Genomic DNA, 17,186 nt, shown 5'->3' with positions numbered 1-17,186 from the left:
GCGAGGTGCAGTACCCTCGCCTCGAGTCGCCTGACTTCTTAGCCCGACTCCATTATAGCGGCAAGCTCCGCATGCGAGGTTCAGTACCCTCGCCTCGAGTCACCTGGCTTCTCAACCTGACTCCATTATAGCGGCAAGCTCCGCATGCGAGGTTCAGTACCCTCGCCTCGAGTCGCCTGGCTTCTCAGCCTGACTCCATTATAGCGGCAAGCTCCGCATGCGAGGTTCAGTACCCTCGCCTCGAGTCGCCTGGCTTCTCAGCCTGACTCTATTATAGCGGTAAGCTCCACATGCGAGGTTCAGTGCCCTCGCCTCGAGTCGCCTGGCTTCTCAGCCTGACTCCATTATAGAGCCAAGCTCCGCATGCGTGGTTCAGTGCCCTCGCCTCGAGTCGCCTGGCTTCTCAGCCCGACTCCATTATAGCAACATGCTCCGACCATTCCACGCGATGCTCTCTCGCGTGATTTATATGCGATCGCTGGCAGCCAAGCCCGATCCGTTCCACGCGATGTTCTCTCGCGTGATCTATCTACGATCGTTAGCAGCCAAACCCGATCTGTTACACGCGAGGCCTTCCCGCATGACATCTCCATGTTCGCTGGCTGCTAAGCCCGAGCTACTCTCCTAAGTCGCGCATCGTCGCGCACCATAAGTCGCGCATCACAAGCTTATTCCACACCATGATCTTGGTGCTTCCTCTCTCACAGTCATCATGGTTCTCTTGTGCTCGGACGATCGATGAAGTGTTATCTACATTACATCATGCTATAGTGAGGATACTCTCCAGCAAGAAGGTCATCCCGACAGTGGCCCTGCTGACCCCACAACATCTCTGTTTCCTGGCTCTCGGAAATTGTCTCGCTGTGCAACCCTACCTGTAGCCTCGCCGCGTACCCCACATCATCTCTATTTCTTGGCTCTCGGAAATGGTCTCGCTGTGCAACCCTACCTATAGCCTCGCCGCGTACCCCACAACACCTATGTTTCCTGGCTCTCGGAAAATGTCTTGCTATGCAACCCCAACCTATAGCCTCACTGCCTATCCCTCAACAATTCTGTTGTCTGGCTATCGACAATAGTCTCGCTACGTGACCCTCGCTAGCAACCTAGTCGCCCAGCTCTCGGAATCTATTCCTCGCCTCCTCTAAGAAAAGGGGGGGGGTAGGGTTGGTACGCCGCAATCCAGCTAGGTGTAGCCCAAGCAAGAAATACCCTCAAGACGGTTATTAATGCAGACTATGTAGATGGTTACCGGTGACATTCCATCTGCGCATGACTACCGCAACAATCACGAAGAATAACGGTCTTAGAGACTGTATAGCAAGGTTATGGTTCTTAGTTACCCCGGCCCGACATTCCATCGACATCAGTGTCGTGTAACACTCTTTAGTGGCCTCGGTCCGCATGATCGCAACAACAGTTACGTTGCATCTCACCGATCAGCTCGCACTCCTCTCAATGAAGGAGTATCGAGTCAGCTCAAGTTGCATAAGCAACGTTTGGCTCATCGCACAACCCCACGGCTCTCGTGGGCGAGGTTCGGTCATTCTCTGTATTATTTAAATGCTTTGGTGCTTTATCTAGTCCGATCCGATTGTCAGCAACCCAATCACATCAGACTAGGGGGACTTGACGACGCACAGTTTATATGACTAGTTCCAGTCCGATGTCATTGGCCGCGTACCAATAACACCAGACTGGGGGGACTTGATGATATATGGTCCATTGGCATGGCCTAGACTGCTCTAGCGCGCTAGCCTGGCCTGGCGCGCTCCTGCCAGCCCTGCCTGGCGCTCCCTTGCCAGCCTTGCTGGGACCTCCCTTGCCAGCCTTGCTGGGGACTCCCTTGCCAGCCCTGCTGGGGACTCTCCTGCCGGCCTAGCCTGTCGCTCCCTGGCTTGGCGCTCCCTTGCCAACCTTTCCTGGTGCGCGCCCGCCAGCCTTGCCTGATGCGCGCCCGCCAGCCTCGCCCGACGCCTCCGGGCGGCCTCGCCCAGCTCCTTGCTAGCTGGGCCTGGATTGGGCTGGCCCAAGGCTTGACCTAGTTGCCCCCTATATAATGAATAGTATCTCCTCCATGGAGAGAGATCTTCCCTTTGGCTCAGCCGCCGCCCTATACTACGGCCGGGTGGCTCAGCCGCCACCCGCCGCCGTCAGCCACCAGACACCACCACTAGCACCAAGATGGTTCTCTCCAGCTATGGAGGACCATCTCAGATCTTCTAGCTGATCTAACTTGACCGTCGGAGTCCGCTCCCGGGGCACAATCCCTGGGACGGCTCTAACGACTTTGCACTGTGATGTCCAGATCTCCGCCGCAGCAGAAGACAAGAAGAGACACCGGGGGTCGATGTCGCATCAGTGATCTTACATGATTCCATCCGTGAAATCATTCCAAAAGTGTACATCTTCAAGTTTCACCAAGAACACCAAGAACACACACTAGTGTTCTTGGACTTTTAGCACCTTTTCAAGCTTCTACCTAGTAAGTACTTCTATCCTAGTGTATTATAAGACTTGTTACACTTCTAATCATCAAGAAAACACCCAAGAATCAAAGGATCAAAGGTGTTTACGGTCCAAGAACACCTTGGACCGTAAACCCTAACAAAGGGGCCAAAGTGGCCCTAGTCCCTTACCAAGCCTTGGAAACTAGTCTAGACCCCTTCCTTGATGTGCTAGGAACTCAAAACAACAAAAAGACCATAAATCATTTGGGTTTACGGCCGTAAACCCAAAGAGAAGTGGTCCAAGGACCGTAAACTCCATAAAGGAGTGAAATGGTGCCCTAATCACTTCCTAAGGCTTAAACATGAAGTAGGAATGCTTCTTATGACCTTTAAGACTTCAAAACACAAAATGGTCAAAGTACCATGAGTTTACGGCCGTAAACTCATGGGTTTACGACCGTAAACTCAAGGGGTGATGGTCACAAAACCGTAAACTCCAAAGGAGTTTACCCTTGAACCCTAAACTCAATTACAAGGTCCTACCACCCTTAGATGCAATCCTTAGCACTTATAAGCACTTAAATTAAATGTTTTACATGTCTTAGGATGTCTTAACTTGGTTAATTAGTTGTTTAATGACTAATTGGATACATATATGTGTAATTATATGTTAACTAGGATCCTTGTGTGTGTTCAAGTCTTCACTTGACACTTAGCATCCTATACATTCCGTTCATCCAAACCACTCACTACAGGTAAGTTCATACCCCTTAATTAACCTTTTAAATGTTTTAAATGCTTTTATGGGGGGGGGGGGAATACAAGTTGAACAATTATAGTTATTATATCAATCACATGTGATTAATAACTACCAAACAAGTGGATTTCTTACTTTTCAAACTGTGTTACCAAACTGTTTTACTTCAAACTGTTTTACAAACTCTTTTTCATACCAAATGCTTTTGTCAAACCCTTTTACATGTCAAATATTGTTACTTAAACTCTTTTAAACTTATATTCTGTTAAAAGTGTATCTATATAGATATAGTTATATAAGTAGGATTGAAAGGACTTAGGACTGATAGCTCACCTTACTTCCTGTTCCTTGTTTGGTTGTGGACTTAGGGTATCAGGGTTATTTGTCCGAAGGTCGTTTGAATCCTAGTTATATATTATGTATATGTATATAGATATAAAAGGTTATTTCTTTCTAGTTCAATACCTTTGGGTAGCAAGGGTATACAAACATGTTCATACATACAAACAACATTACTAGTAAACTATAATAGGTATAGTTTAGGAAGTTACAAATCTATTACTAGACCAATGAAACATACAATGAGTCAGTTCATACATGTGTTATAACTTATAGTGATGAGAAACAAACATAACTTATAGTGATGAGAAACAAACATAATACATAGTGAAGAGAAACAAACAATACCATACAGAGAGAACATACATACAGGCTAGACAGAGGAAGAACACACAATACAGCTAGCACATACATTACATATACATTATTACAGTTATGTGAGCCACGTAACGGGGCATGGCACCACCTGCCATGACCGTTTTGTATCCAGAATCTCCTTAATTGGGGAGCGTATGAGTTTGTGTATAAATCTATACTGGATTGACTATCCTACACCTTGTTGCTCGCTACAGTGGGACTTGCAAGTCTACGGGTGCCAAACGTCATTTCTTACGACGTCTTACATCGTCGTTTTTCTATGAGTCGGTAGCAGGGTACAGGCCGATCACATGGTACTTTAAAATAACAATTGGTTTAAGGTAGTTAGTACAGCAGTAGTTACTTAATACAACACTACAGTACTATTTCATTTTCCCATTACATTCACTTTGTGAACATCCACACAATGAACAGTAATGTAAAAACTATATTTTTGGTTAATGATAGTCAGATTTGGGAAAATACATACTCTTACAAGAGACACACACACATACACTAGATGCCTTGGTAGAAGGCTACTTTTAGTAGGAAACATAGGGTTTTCTAGGAGAATTTAAACTTTTACAAACTTATACAAACATCTTACAAACATCTTACAAACATCTTACAAATGCTTTCATACAAATACAGACACTAATATACTTATGATCTCACCAGCTTTAAAGCTGATAAACTCTTTCAAAATAACTTGTATTCTCAGGTCACCAGTAGACAGGTACCGGTGCCAGGTTTTGAGAAGATGGAGCTCGTTCAAGACTCATCTTTTATTTTGATACATATTTTTGGTGTCTATTTAACTTGACAGAACACACTTGTATGAAATTATATTATTAATGCAATGGATGATGTTGTTACTTGTTTACTACTTTGCATTATTGTGATACTGTACATAACGTCCTCCACCCCCGAACGTTTCCGCCGTTCCGGTTTTGGGGTGTGACAATATGCCAATCTACTAGTATGAACCCCATTAATCAAACATACACATATTGTAAAATAATCATGTAACTTATTTTGCATTCTCAAAAACAATGATTTGTTTGCAACTGAAAAACAGAAAATAATTACAAAATTTAATCACTCTCTATAAGCTACTATTATATTATGTCTTCATCCATTCACAATAAATACAAGCCATTGAAAAGCATCCAATAGAAATTGTTCAGAAGCAACAATAAACAAAAATGAAGTTGAAGCAAAATATGTGATTAATCTGAACTATTTCGATCTCATCCACTCCACAAAGTTGTCCAGAATGAGTGGCCAAGCCAGTTCCGCATCATAATTCCCAAAATCTGGGAAACTTATCTGTAAACCAGGAAATTACAAGATTAATTACAATGTTCTAGAATAAGAAAATGAAAAACAAATATTTTAGTACCTCATTGCAAAATCTGTAGAAACCCATCCACTGATCCATGTTTATAACCTTGTAATCGCTCTGTATCTGCATATTTGAAATGGATCATTTAATTTAAGGAATAAAGGGATTTTACTTTTGCTAGGAAGAAAAGAAAAAAGTACTGAACTGACCCTTAGATATTGAACAAATGAATCCACCTGTCGTGGGAATACTGATCCCAAAACAAGCTCCAGTAACTGACATATGCTCTCAATATCAATCGTCTTCTGCTTCTCCTCTGCATATAATATAAATAAATAAAAAGTTAAAAACTAATTCCTGATGAAAAATCTAAAACCCAAAAATACCAATTTTAAAGCTGCGAGGAATTATTCGAACCTGTCAGGCAATATTGGAACGCATAGGAATAGAAATTCACATGATTTGATGGCCTTTGAACCTTTAAATAATAACAATAAAGGGTATTTTAGTCATTTAACATAAACTTATATTTGTATTCTTTGTGTTGTGTTGTATTGTATACCTCCTTCTCCAGATCAGGAAGTGCCTTTTTCAATTTATTTAGAGTATCAACCCGCAATGCTTTGAAGCCTCTTCGCCATTCCTCCTATTATAAAAGATTAGCAACCCATTTTTGAGTAATGATATTTACATTATTTTATGAAAGAAACTTAAAGATGCAATTTTTTCTTACCAGAGTGAAATACCCCTGCTTTTCAGATTGCATTTTCCTGAAGGTTTAATAGATCAATCAGTGTAATGTGATGAATTCAAGTGAAAAAAAAAGGGTAGAAATGGAATTTACCAGGCCAGCATTAATATCCGGACATCAGTGTGATCAATTTCAAGATCAGAACATAGATGCTCAATTCCTTCAGGGCTGTTCAGAAACATATATATGTAAGTGTTATAGATGAAGCAAACCCAAACTGTAAACTAAAGTAAAAAAATCTAATGGATTGCACTTACTCAATAATACCAGATGAGTTTTTAGCATATGAATGATACAGCTGATCTATGAATTCAAACTCCTTTGTAGCAGTCCTACCACCTGAAAATAAATAAATAATAATTATTATATAATAATAATAAAGATCAAAAGGCACTATACAAGAACAAGAACTAGAAAAAAGCAAAGTCTTCCCAGTGATAAGTTATATAGCAATACATTAATTGTTAGCCTAGAAATTGATCCATGATCATATAAACTTCTTCATCAGTTCAAAACGTGTTTGCAGCTGTGAACGACAAGGAACTGAATAAGATTGGCTGAGTTGTAATCGATATCACTTCAAAGGAATAGTAATTGCATAATTATATTTGAAACGTACAAATAATGTTTCATTAAAAAAACAGCAGCATGCGCTTGAAACTCAGGTGAATCGATCTAAACCACAAAAAATTAATGTGAAACTGAACTAGAAATAGAGAATTGAAGGAATACCGGAACGGAATTGATCGATGGCTGACGAATTTGACGATGACGTTGAATTAGACGGACCTTTCTTTGTTGGAGTACGACGCATCTTGAATCTTTATAATCGAATTCCAAAATTAGGGATAAGAGAGCAGCCACCGAGGACGACGCAGATTGCACGAACTCCGAGAGCCGTCACGAATGGCGGACGACTCTTTCAGAGCAGCAGAAAGAGAAAGAGGGAAGCAATCTCAACTTCTGAACTCTGAACTCATCTGCGAACACGGGTGGATGTGATGTGATGTGGAACGGTTTAATAGTTCGATACGGTTTGTTATATTGTACAGATAAGTCAATTTTTTCAAAATCTGTATATATCTTATGAAATACATTATTCTTTTAATATATCTTTTTTCTATATATATTTATCTATATCTATGTTTTTATATATATCTCAATAAAAATTTCTAATATTTATTTAAGATAAATTATTTTGGCACAATCACAATTAGTCATCATATTTTTTAATAAATACATTAATAAACCTTTTAAATAATAATATAATGTCAATTTATATATGAGATTTTTTTATATGTGTCTTAAACATATAAGAAGTATTAATTATGAAAAATATTACCATAATTAAATTTGAAAAGTATGGTAAGTTGCCATTACATGAGGTTGTGCTTTTGGGTCTTGATTTCGAGGTGGTAATTTTTCATTGAAAAGTGTAGTAAGTTGCCCAAGTTGAGTCTCTATGTTTTTTATGGAAGCTTGATGATTTCATACATTAGCATCAGTTGTATCATGTCTCTTTTCATATGCTTCCATAAATCTTTGAAGTATCGACTCGAAATTTATCTTCTTTTCGGGTTGTGGTTGCTCTTTTTGGTAGAAACCCCGACCGGTTTGTCTATACTTCTCATCTTTCTGTTTCTTGTACTCTTCATATGGCAATCATTCCTTCTTAGGCTTCCTCCAATCTTCATCATACTTGTCACCGCTCGAGTAAAACACTTGCGCCTTGCGATTCCCATTTTCCTCTAAGTCACAATCCTTTGTCAAATGCAGTCCACTACAATTATCACAACCAACTCTTATGGCATTAATTGATTGATCTAACATTGTCATTCACCTATCCATAAAATCTAGCTTACCTATGATTGCAACCAAGTTCTCGTTTTCTCCATCCCCCTTTCCTCTAGTAACATCCTCTCTTGGATTATGGTACTCTCATGAGTGCTTTGCAAACTCTTCAATTAACTCTTTGATAGCAGTTGGCTCCATATTTGTCATTAGCCCTTGGGAGTCAAGAAGTTGTCTAGTTGTAACATTCACCCCATCATAGAAAGTAGACACTTCTTGTTGGACATTCAAATCATGTTGAGGGAAACTTCTAAGCGATCCTTTGTACCTCTCTCATGCTTCATATAGCGACTCTCCAACCTCTTGTTGAAAATTAGCTATCTTTTTTTAAGCTTTGAGATCTTGGAAGGTGGACCAAATTACTCAATAAAAGTTTCACGGAGGGTGTCCCAAGTAGTAATGGATCTGGGTGCAAGAGATTTCAACCAAACTTTTGCTTAACCGGTAAAACTAACCAGAAGCATCCTTAGTAGCACTGATTCTCTTGGCACATTAGGAACATGAAAATAGCTGGCAATGTCTTTGACCTCATCAATGTGCTTGAAAACATCTTCATACTCTTTCACAGAAAAAGGTATGCCCTTGAGCATGGACAGAATGTGTCCTTTGATCTCAAAACTTCTCTCAGGTGGTATCTCTGGTGGAACTAAGCCTGGTCCATTATTCTCTCAGATTCGTTTCTTATAGTTTCCCATCGTAATTCTTGCGATATCCATCATCTATTCTTCTTCGGTTTTTAGCTTTAAATCGTCTGAACTTCCTTCGGTAGATGATTATGGTTCGTATCCGATTCCTTTCTTATCCAACGTCCTTTTGAAGCTTTCAAATCCTTTATCCAAATGAAAAGTGCATGTTGACTCGTTGACTTTCTTGTCCTTTTTCTTGTGGAAAGCGGATTCTGGATCTTGTAATGGAGGAACAATAGGTGTTTTAGATCATCGGGTCATATATCACTGAAACAAAACAAAAACGCGTAAAAGGAATAAAACCACTAAACTAATAATTAACTGAAGCGATACCACGACGTGGTGAAGATAACCATGACGTGGTTGCGTCTTAGAAAGAAAAACAACTAAAACAAATGCAACCAAAGTAACTTGTTGAGGTTTTTACCCCACAAAAAGGATCGAACAACTAAAAGCAATTAAAATATAATTCAAATAAGCCGTTCCCCGGCAACGGCGCCAAAAACTTGATGCTTGCACAAAGTACCTATTTAGTTTTAGATTTATAACCTAACAAACTTTTTACTATCTATGCACCTGTAGGCAGTGTACTTAGTCAGATTATAGTGTAGCTCATGTAAGTGGATTGTCGATCACATGGAACAAAATTCAATTTAATAAATTAACTACTTCTAATTAAACTATAAAATAAACTATGATTGGGGGTTTTTTTACTGATTTTTCAAGATCATAATAACTTAATATCAACTAGCAAACAAGCAAGCAATGACAACAAAGCAACTTTAATAATTAAAATAGTGCTTCTGTCGAGATCCGATTTCATTTTCTCCTATTGTTGATTTTTGGTGGATGGATTATACTGATTACCAATTGTCTAGCTATTATGGTCAAATATATAGGCCTATCGATTTATGGATGACAAGGCAATGGTCATGCTCAAGTTAAACACTAAATTGATACTAGCACAATTGGACTATGAATGATATTAGTTACTCTTCTATGGTCAAGTTAAGCAACTATTAGGTGCATTTCATGCACTCATTTTATAGCTTTATTTCATAAAAGTGCATTGCATATAGATTTAAACTCATGCATTTTGCATGTTTTTCGGGATTTTTCATGAGGCCATTTCATTCACACACTTTTGTAATATTTCAGGGACTTTTGGAGGTAGGATCTTGCTAGAGGAGGTAAATAAGAGATGTGGACAAAATTTAAGGACTTGCGGTGTAGCACCTGGTTCTTGGTATGTATTTTTATTTAAGTATTTTTGCATTTTTGGCCTTGGACTCGGCGAGTTGAAGGACCAACTCGCCGAGTAAAAGCGGGATGAGGCGCGGGATTTAAGTGATGGACTCGTCGAGTCGGGTCCCGGACTCGACGAGTAGACTCTGACTGGACAAAAACCCTAATCTGAGGGTTTACACCCTATTTAAACAATGTTATGTCGGCCACAACGTCCCTTATGCTCCCAGAACACCTCTCATTGAAACCCTAGCCGTTATTGAAGCAATCTAAGCCTTGTTGGTGGATTTTGGTGCTTGTGGTCTTAAGAAGGAAGGAGAAAGGCTTGAGGAAGCAAGTAAAGACCAAGGGAACCCGAGTTTGTGCACCTTCTACAGTTCATTGAAGGTAAAAAGCTGTAACCTTGCTCTTTCATTTGTTAGATCCCTTTTGGGGGAGATTTAGGGCTTTTATAAGCCACTTTTGATGGCCCACCATGATTGCAAATATGGTTGGGGGTTAGAGCTTCGGAATCACGTCATTAAAGGAGTCACAAGGCAGTTGGGGACTGCTTTTGCACCCATGAAAGGCCCCATGCATCTTAAGAGCTTGTTTTATGTCTTTTTGAGCTCAAAGTCCCATGCAAGCACGTAAAGTTTGTAACTTTACGTGCTAGATCGATTATAGAAGCTTGGATCTATCTTTTGATCAAAGGTTGTACATCAGAATTCAAGGATTTAGAGTGTGGACATGACTGACTCGGCGAGTCCGTTTCTTGGACTCGACGAGTCCGAGGCTTTGAGCCTCATATCTGTTGAGAGTCAAAGGAACCCAGTTGAGTGTTAGAAGGGTTGTAATCGGACAGGAAGAGTTACCCAATGTATTGGACGTGATTTTAGACCTGGAGTTCATGGGACTCGACGAGTGCTAGAACAGACTCGGCGAGTCCAAGGCAATCTTATTAAGGATGAAGATGAACTCGACGAGTTGTTCATCAACTCGGCGAGTCGAGGACAGAACTTGTTCATCAGATGAAGGTGAACTCGACGAGTTGTTCATCAACTCGGCGAGTCGGATGAGTTTCATGCGATGTTCATGTGAGGGAGGAACTCGTCGAGTTGACGGCCCAACTCGACGAGTCGGGTCGTGGATAAGGACGAGTAAAGGGTGAGGGACTCGGCGAGTTGACGGCCCAACTCGGCGAGTCGGGTCAACTTGAAGTTGACTTTGACTAGACTTGGACTGACCCTGTTTAGGGTTGTACTGGCTGTGTGTTGACTTGAAGGTCGTCGTGTAGGGATCGAGGAGTCGAGGGGAACCGACTTGTGTGTTGAGGATAATTCAAACACTGCACGACATCAAGGTGAGTTACCTTCCAGTAGGGTGGGTCTAAGGCCACAATGCCGGCCCACCAAAGAGGAGTATTTGTAAGATGATTGTCTTTGTGATAATTATCTTGGTTTGGTTATGTGCTTTGGTCACGAGTATTATCTGCATGATATGTTACGTGTATAGTAGGGATTAGGATCCCTGACAGCGGCCCTTAGGGCCGTGGGGTAGGTCAGTACCCGGATATGCCTGACTGTATGATTGTACCTTGTTGTTGTATGCTAGTGGTAGGGGGTGGAATAGTCCCCAGTTACCGGTAGAAAGATACCGATGACAGTTACCGGTTGAAAGATACCGATGACAGTTACCGGTTGAAAGATACCGATGATGGTTACCTGTTGAAAGATACCGATGATGGTTACCGGTTGAAAGATACCGATGACGATTACCGGTTGAAAGATACCGATGTTGGTCACCGGTTGAAAGATACCGATGATGATTACCAGTTGAGAGATACCGATGATATTGTATGGTATGTGGTATGATGGGGAAACTCACTAAGCTTTGTGCTTACGGTTTCGGTTTTGGTTTCAGGTACCTCTTCGTCTAAGGGGAAGGAGTCGGTGGCGTAGCATCGCATCACACACACACATATGGTTTCCGCATGGAGTTTTCTGGGATTGTACTCTGATATGTTATTATTCTATGGCTTGGGTTTTCAGACATGATACATTGTTTTATGAGATGATGTGTTTTCGCAGTATTTTCTTATGAATGTTTTTATGTGTTGGTTAATTAAAAAGAAATTTTTGGACCTGAAAATTGGGATGTTACATGCGGAGCACCGGGGATGAAGATATTGAAGAATTGAAGATTTTAGCAATGCAGGGATTTACACGGCCGTGTAAACTATAGCCTTGAGTTTACACGGGCCGTGTAAATGAAGATACTTGAGCATCGCACTTTGAAGGCCCAACCAATTTAAGCAGTGTACTTTCTCAATTACACGGGCCGTGTAAACGACAGTGTTAATTTACATGGGTCGTGTAAACGTGGTCGTGGGTTAAAAAAGTAGTTTTTCATCTTTCTTAAAAGTGTGCAACCGGTTCCATTTTTGTCCTGTCAGTTTTGGGAGCTTTGGAGGCGATTTTATGGAAGAGTTTGGAGCCAATTAACACTTGGAAGCATTTAGATTTCGTTTGGATTTCACTTTGTAAGACTTTAACTTCATTTTCTAGATTTGTGTTTCAGTTCTAGTCATGTGTGGCTAGAACCCTAGATTCTCCAATTTTATGTTTTGACATTTGGGTGTGATTTCAATCATATGACTTGGTGTTTGTTTCTAAATTCTATCTAGTGAATTTGATTTTGTTTCAAATGAATGTTTGATTTAATTATGATTCTCATTGGCCGTTTGAATTAGAATTAGGTCTTTCAAGTTATCCAATTGCAAAATCTGTAATTGTTTTGTGAACTGGATTAAGTAACAAGCGCTAAATTGGTTTCCGTTGAATAAATTTAGTGTAAATCTTATTCACACAGTCTTATATTCCCGAGCTTGTGAGGAGTATTGAGTGTTGTTGGGAAAATTCACATAAAGTTTAATGCAATCTTTCAACCTAATTCTAGGAGCTTGTTTAGATTAGATTTGTAAGGTTACAGTTAATCAAAGAGCTTATTTTGGTTAATCAATGTGGTGAATGGGGAATACTAGAGCTTGTTAGCATTTCCAAGTACCAACTTAGATAGAATTGAACAAATATCATTTCATCCTTGGAATCACATTGCTAATTTGTCTTGCATGGAGTTGGAGTACTTACAAATCTTGAATTTGTTTTATTTAATTAATCATTTACTTCTTGCTTTATTCTCTTGTTTGAATCAATGAATATAAATACCCCTCTTTTGGGATCACATTTGTAGCTTAAACAAAAAGGTATATTCATTTGTCTTGTGTCTCTGTGCATCGACCCTTCTTACCTTGTATTACATTTTTTTTAGTGCAAAGTAACAGTGTTCCTGGAGTCATTTTGTACCCTTTTATTTGTTGGGTCTGACACACCTAACAGCAACCAAGGACAAATTAATACTAATTATGCTCTCTAACACAATTAAAGTTACTAGCTTTAATTACTTTTAACTAAGATGTGATTAATCCTAGCTCTAACTATTTAATGGTCATAAACAATTAGGAGATAGATTCATGCAATTAATATGGTCAATTAACACACAAAATATGATTTATGAGCAATGTAAACTAGATCTAAAACATGCTAAGGTTTATATATATCAAACACAAGTAAATCAATAATAATCATCCAATAATCAAAATCAACACATAAGTATCAAGCTCATCTTCACCAAACAGAAGTAAAATGTTTTTAGCCTCTCATTGTGTAACGTCCGGATCCTGGTATGTATTTTAAATCAAATCATTCATTTTTGCAAAGGGACTCGACGAGTTGGAGGCCCCAAACTCATCGAGTAGGAATGGATTTTGGACGCGGGACTTGAAGTCTACTCGACGAGTTTAGAGCCTCAACTCGACGAGTAGGGCTGCCAGAGTGAAACCCTAATTTTCAGGGTTTTGCACCCTATTTAAGAACCTTAACCTCCAAAGGGTGGCCTCATTTGCAGCCTCCATCACCCCAAACCTTATCCATGAAACCTTAATCCACCTTTGAGTGTTTTTGAGCCATTGTTGTGTGTTCTTGGTGATTTTGAAGCTTGAGAAGGAAGGAGAAGCTTGAGGATTCAAGAGGAAGCCAGTAGATCCGGAAATTGAGTTGCTTTTCTGACTCATTTGAGGTATAAAGTTGATACCTTGGTTTTCCATTGCTTACATCTTCATTTAAGGTTGTATTTTGTTACTTTTTGGCCATATTGAAGTCATTTTCGAGATTTGAGTGCATCATAAGGTTTTGACTTCAGATCTAGGCACTCATGAGCTTATGAGGCTTAAAGTTGTCAGCTTTATCAAGCCTTGGCCTTCCCCATGCCCTATATCTCTTATATAGCTTAGTTTTGGTGTTTCTAGCTTTATGACACAATGCATGGACGTAAAGTTAGCAAGTTTACGTGGTAACTTAGTCCTAGGCGACCAGATATATGGTTTGGAAGCATTAAACCCGACTGAAACGACTGAATGGGTTTAGACTATGGGGGACTCGATGAGTTGTTCATGCAACTCGACGAGTTGGGTCGTGGTTCCCCAAACTTTTCTGTTACTGGGAAAACTCGTTGAGTCTAGGAGATGACCTAGCGAGTTGGACATGGTTTTTGGGTTTTGAAGATTGAAGAACCTGACGAGTTCAAGGAGGAACTCAGCGAGTTGTGAGCGAAATGTCTCGAATCTGTATGAGGAGGAATTCGACGAGTTCATGAAAGAACTCGATGAGTTGGATTGAGATTTCCAGGGTTTTATGGATCACGGAACGCGACGAGTTGATGGACCAACTTGGCGAGTTGAGTCAACCAGGATGTTGACTTTGACTTTGACCATTGACCAAAGTTGACCCTTAGAAGGGTTATGAGTATGAAAAGGGTAATTAAAGGAAATTCTTATGTGTAGGAGTCTGCGAGGGATTGATTTCAGAGCAGGAGCTTTTGCAGCTATTTCCCAATTATCGAGGTGAGTTACCTTCCAGTAGAAGTGGGTCTAAGGCACCAATGTCGGCCCACTAGTAGTTGATTTTAGTAGAGATGATTGTCTTCGTGATAATTGTCTGGTACGCCACTATCTGTTATGATATATGTGCTAGTATGCTATGATATTATGTGATAGTGGTAGGAAGGGGACTAGTCCCCCGATCCGGTTGATATAAACTGGTAGGGTAGGTCGAACACCCAAATATGTCTGACAGTATGCTATGCTATGTTTTTATGTAGTAGTGGTAGGGGTGAAAGAGTCCCCGTAACTTGTTCAAATAAACCGGAGGGTAGGTCGGGAACCCATATATGCCTGGAAGGGTAGGCCGAGTACCCAGATATGCTTGCCAGGGGTAGGTCGGGCACCCCGGTATGCCTGGCAGGGGTAGGTTGAGCACCCAGATATGCTCAACAGGGTAGGTCGGGCACCCAGATATGTGTGGCAATATGTTTATTGTATGGTATGTGGTATGATGGGGGAACTCACTAAGCTTCGTGCTTATGGTTTTCAGTTTTGGTTTCGGGTACTTCCTCTTCGAAGGGAAAGGATCCGACATGATTGCAATGTATCACTCTACATTTTCCGCACAGAATATCTTTGGGATTTATACTTTCATATGATTTTGTTATGACATGTTTTGACTATGGATACATTGGTTTTGATATATATTATTACTATGAGGTTTTCAGAAAAATGGTTTTATAATTGTTTAATTTAAAATGAAATTTTTGGACCGTATTTTTGGGATGTTTCAAGTTGGTATCAGAGCCTTGGTTTGAGGGATTCTGACACACCTTTGGGGGTGTATGGACTCAAATCGAGGGTTTGAAAGATTTTTACAAGAAAATAATTTTTTCTAAATTTTGAAATAAAGAGTTTTGAGAAAGAACAAGGTGTGTGATGCGTGCAATCGGTCGAGCTCAAGTAAGTTTTCCCCAAGATACCCATAAATTTTTGTTATGATATATGATATGATTATGAGAACTGCATGCTAGATTAGGGCTAAGGATCTAGGGAGAATGCCTTGTATGCTTACTATATGTGTATGAGAACTGCATGCTAGATTAAGGTTAAGGATCTAGGAAGATGCCTGATATGCCTGCTGTATGTGCTTATTGAGCTGCATGATAGTACTGAGTAGTCAGTGATATGATAGCCTAATTAGGATATGTTTGGTTTGGGCTACTCGATGCTTGAATGTTGCGTGCTTTGTGCTTTTAGGAGTCCTAGTTATCTTTAATTAACTAGTAAACGAATAAGTTAAGTTACATATTACGAGGACTAAATAATTTCAAAAGGTTAGGTCTAGCCCTATTTCGCAGCTCTTGTCTGAGTCCAACCGTTGTAAGGTAGGACCTCTCATTCGAAGAATTATCTGGTCATTGTGATATGTAATGGTATCCGCGAGCTAGTTAGGTAAAGGTAGCAGGGATTTCTTATGCAGCTGATGGTGGAGAGTAGGTCGGAGAGTTATCCTAGGGTAAGCCTAGGATGAGATTAGGGCAGCGAGCAGTAGTAGTGAAAGGGACTTAGTGAAGTTAAGGCAATCCTTGAGGAAAGTACAGATATATGTGGAAGGTAGTATGGGCTCGTACTATTGAAAGTAGAGGATCCGTACTCGAGTCAAGGAGGGCTAAGATAGAACCAATTAACTTGTAGAGTTTGTTAGACCTCTCGAGGTTATGTATGACCCTGACGATTATGTGTTTTGTTTCAGAATGGTGGTGACACGTCACGGAGCAGGAGGTTTAGGGTCTGGGTTAGGTTCAGGTTCGGGTGCAGGTTCTGAGCCGGTTGATGACGGATTACGCGAGTTCATCGCGTCTGAGATTCAAGAAGCATCATTGAGGTGACCCCGGTGATTTCCGATTCGATGAAGGAAGGGATCATTGAGCTGATGGAGGATCGCCTCAGGGCATTTCGGAGTGACATGGCGTCTAGCCAGTCAGGGACACGTATACTCTCCTTCAAGGACTTCAGGGGATGAGGTGCTTCAGACTTTCACGGGGTGAAGGACCCTATTGTGGCCAGGAGATGGATTGCAGACATCGATTCTGCACAGTTAACGAGCTTCTGCCCTGAGGGGTCGAAGGTCTGGTATGTTGCGGGTTGTTTGAGAGACAGAGCTAGAGACTGGTGGGAGGCAGTCAATGATTTGTTAGGAGCCCCATCCATTGAGGCTATGACCTGGTCAGACTTTGTGACTAGGTTTAGGGTTGAGTTTGCGCCGGCTATGAAGATTCAGCAGCTGGCCAGGGAGTTTCTGGATATGAGGCAGACGACTGAGTCGGAGGCGGAGATTACCGCCAAGTTCAGGGAGAGGGCCTTACTGGTGCCTCAGTATGTATGGGATGAGGAGACGAGGAAGACCTGATACCATGACATGTTGAGGGCTGACATCCGGAAACATGTCAGCTACTCAGCATGCCCGACCTTGGATGACATGAT

General features: G+C 40.8%; 1 protein-coding gene and 1 non-coding gene across 2 annotated transcripts; one reads left to right on the top strand and one right to left on the bottom strand.

Annotated features, from left to right (window-relative positions):
• Positions 1 to 4,988: 4,988 nt before the first annotated feature.
• On the bottom strand, positions 4,989 to 6,945 carry LOC145112419 (uncharacterized). The gene is made up of 9 exons (XM_079048581.1): positions 6,732 to 6,945; positions 6,257 to 6,338; positions 6,093 to 6,167; positions 5,982 to 6,018; positions 5,811 to 5,894; positions 5,666 to 5,726; positions 5,458 to 5,564; positions 5,306 to 5,371; positions 4,989 to 5,232 (listed from the first exon to the last, which is right to left on the bottom strand). Exons 1-9 carry the CDS (start codon positions 6,811 to 6,813, stop codon positions 5,143 to 5,145), a joined length of 684 nt encoding a protein of 227 aa, XP_078904707.1. The 5' UTR covers positions 6,814 to 6,945; the 3' UTR covers positions 4,989 to 5,142.
• A 1,134-nt stretch (positions 6,946 to 8,079) lies between these two features.
• On the top strand, positions 8,080 to 8,185 carry LOC145117889 (small nucleolar RNA R71). Its single transcript, XR_013712882.1, has one exon. It is a non-coding gene; the product is annotated as a small nucleolar RNA R71 (small nucleolar RNA).
• Positions 8,186 to 17,186: the final 9,001 nt, after the last annotated feature.

This window comes from Lactuca virosa, chromosome 5 (assembly GCF_052849685.1).
Source record: "Lactuca virosa cultivar CGN04683 chromosome 5, Lactuca_virosa_CGN04683_v6, whole genome shotgun sequence".
NCBI classification, from domain to species: Eukaryota; Viridiplantae; Streptophyta; class Magnoliopsida; order Asterales; family Asteraceae; genus Lactuca; species Lactuca virosa.
The sequence above is the reverse complement of the archived record's forward strand: the minus strand, read 5'-3'. Positions and strand labels throughout refer to the sequence as shown.

Excerpts from the sequence above, each read along its gene's own strand:
- LOC145112419 (XM_079048581.1), bottom strand. The coding sequence starts at position 6,813 with ATGCGTCGTACTCCAACAAAGAAAGGTCCGTCTAATTCAACGTCATCG. Across the intron at positions 5,895-5,981 it reads AGCAGGGGTATTTCACTCTG|GAGGAATGGCGAAGAGGCTT; the intron begins GTAAGAAAAAAT and ends CTTTTATAATAG. Across the intron at positions 5,565-5,665 it reads GTTCCAATATTGCCTGACAG|AGGAGAAGCAGAAGACGATT; the intron begins GTTCGAATAATT and ends TATTATATGCAG.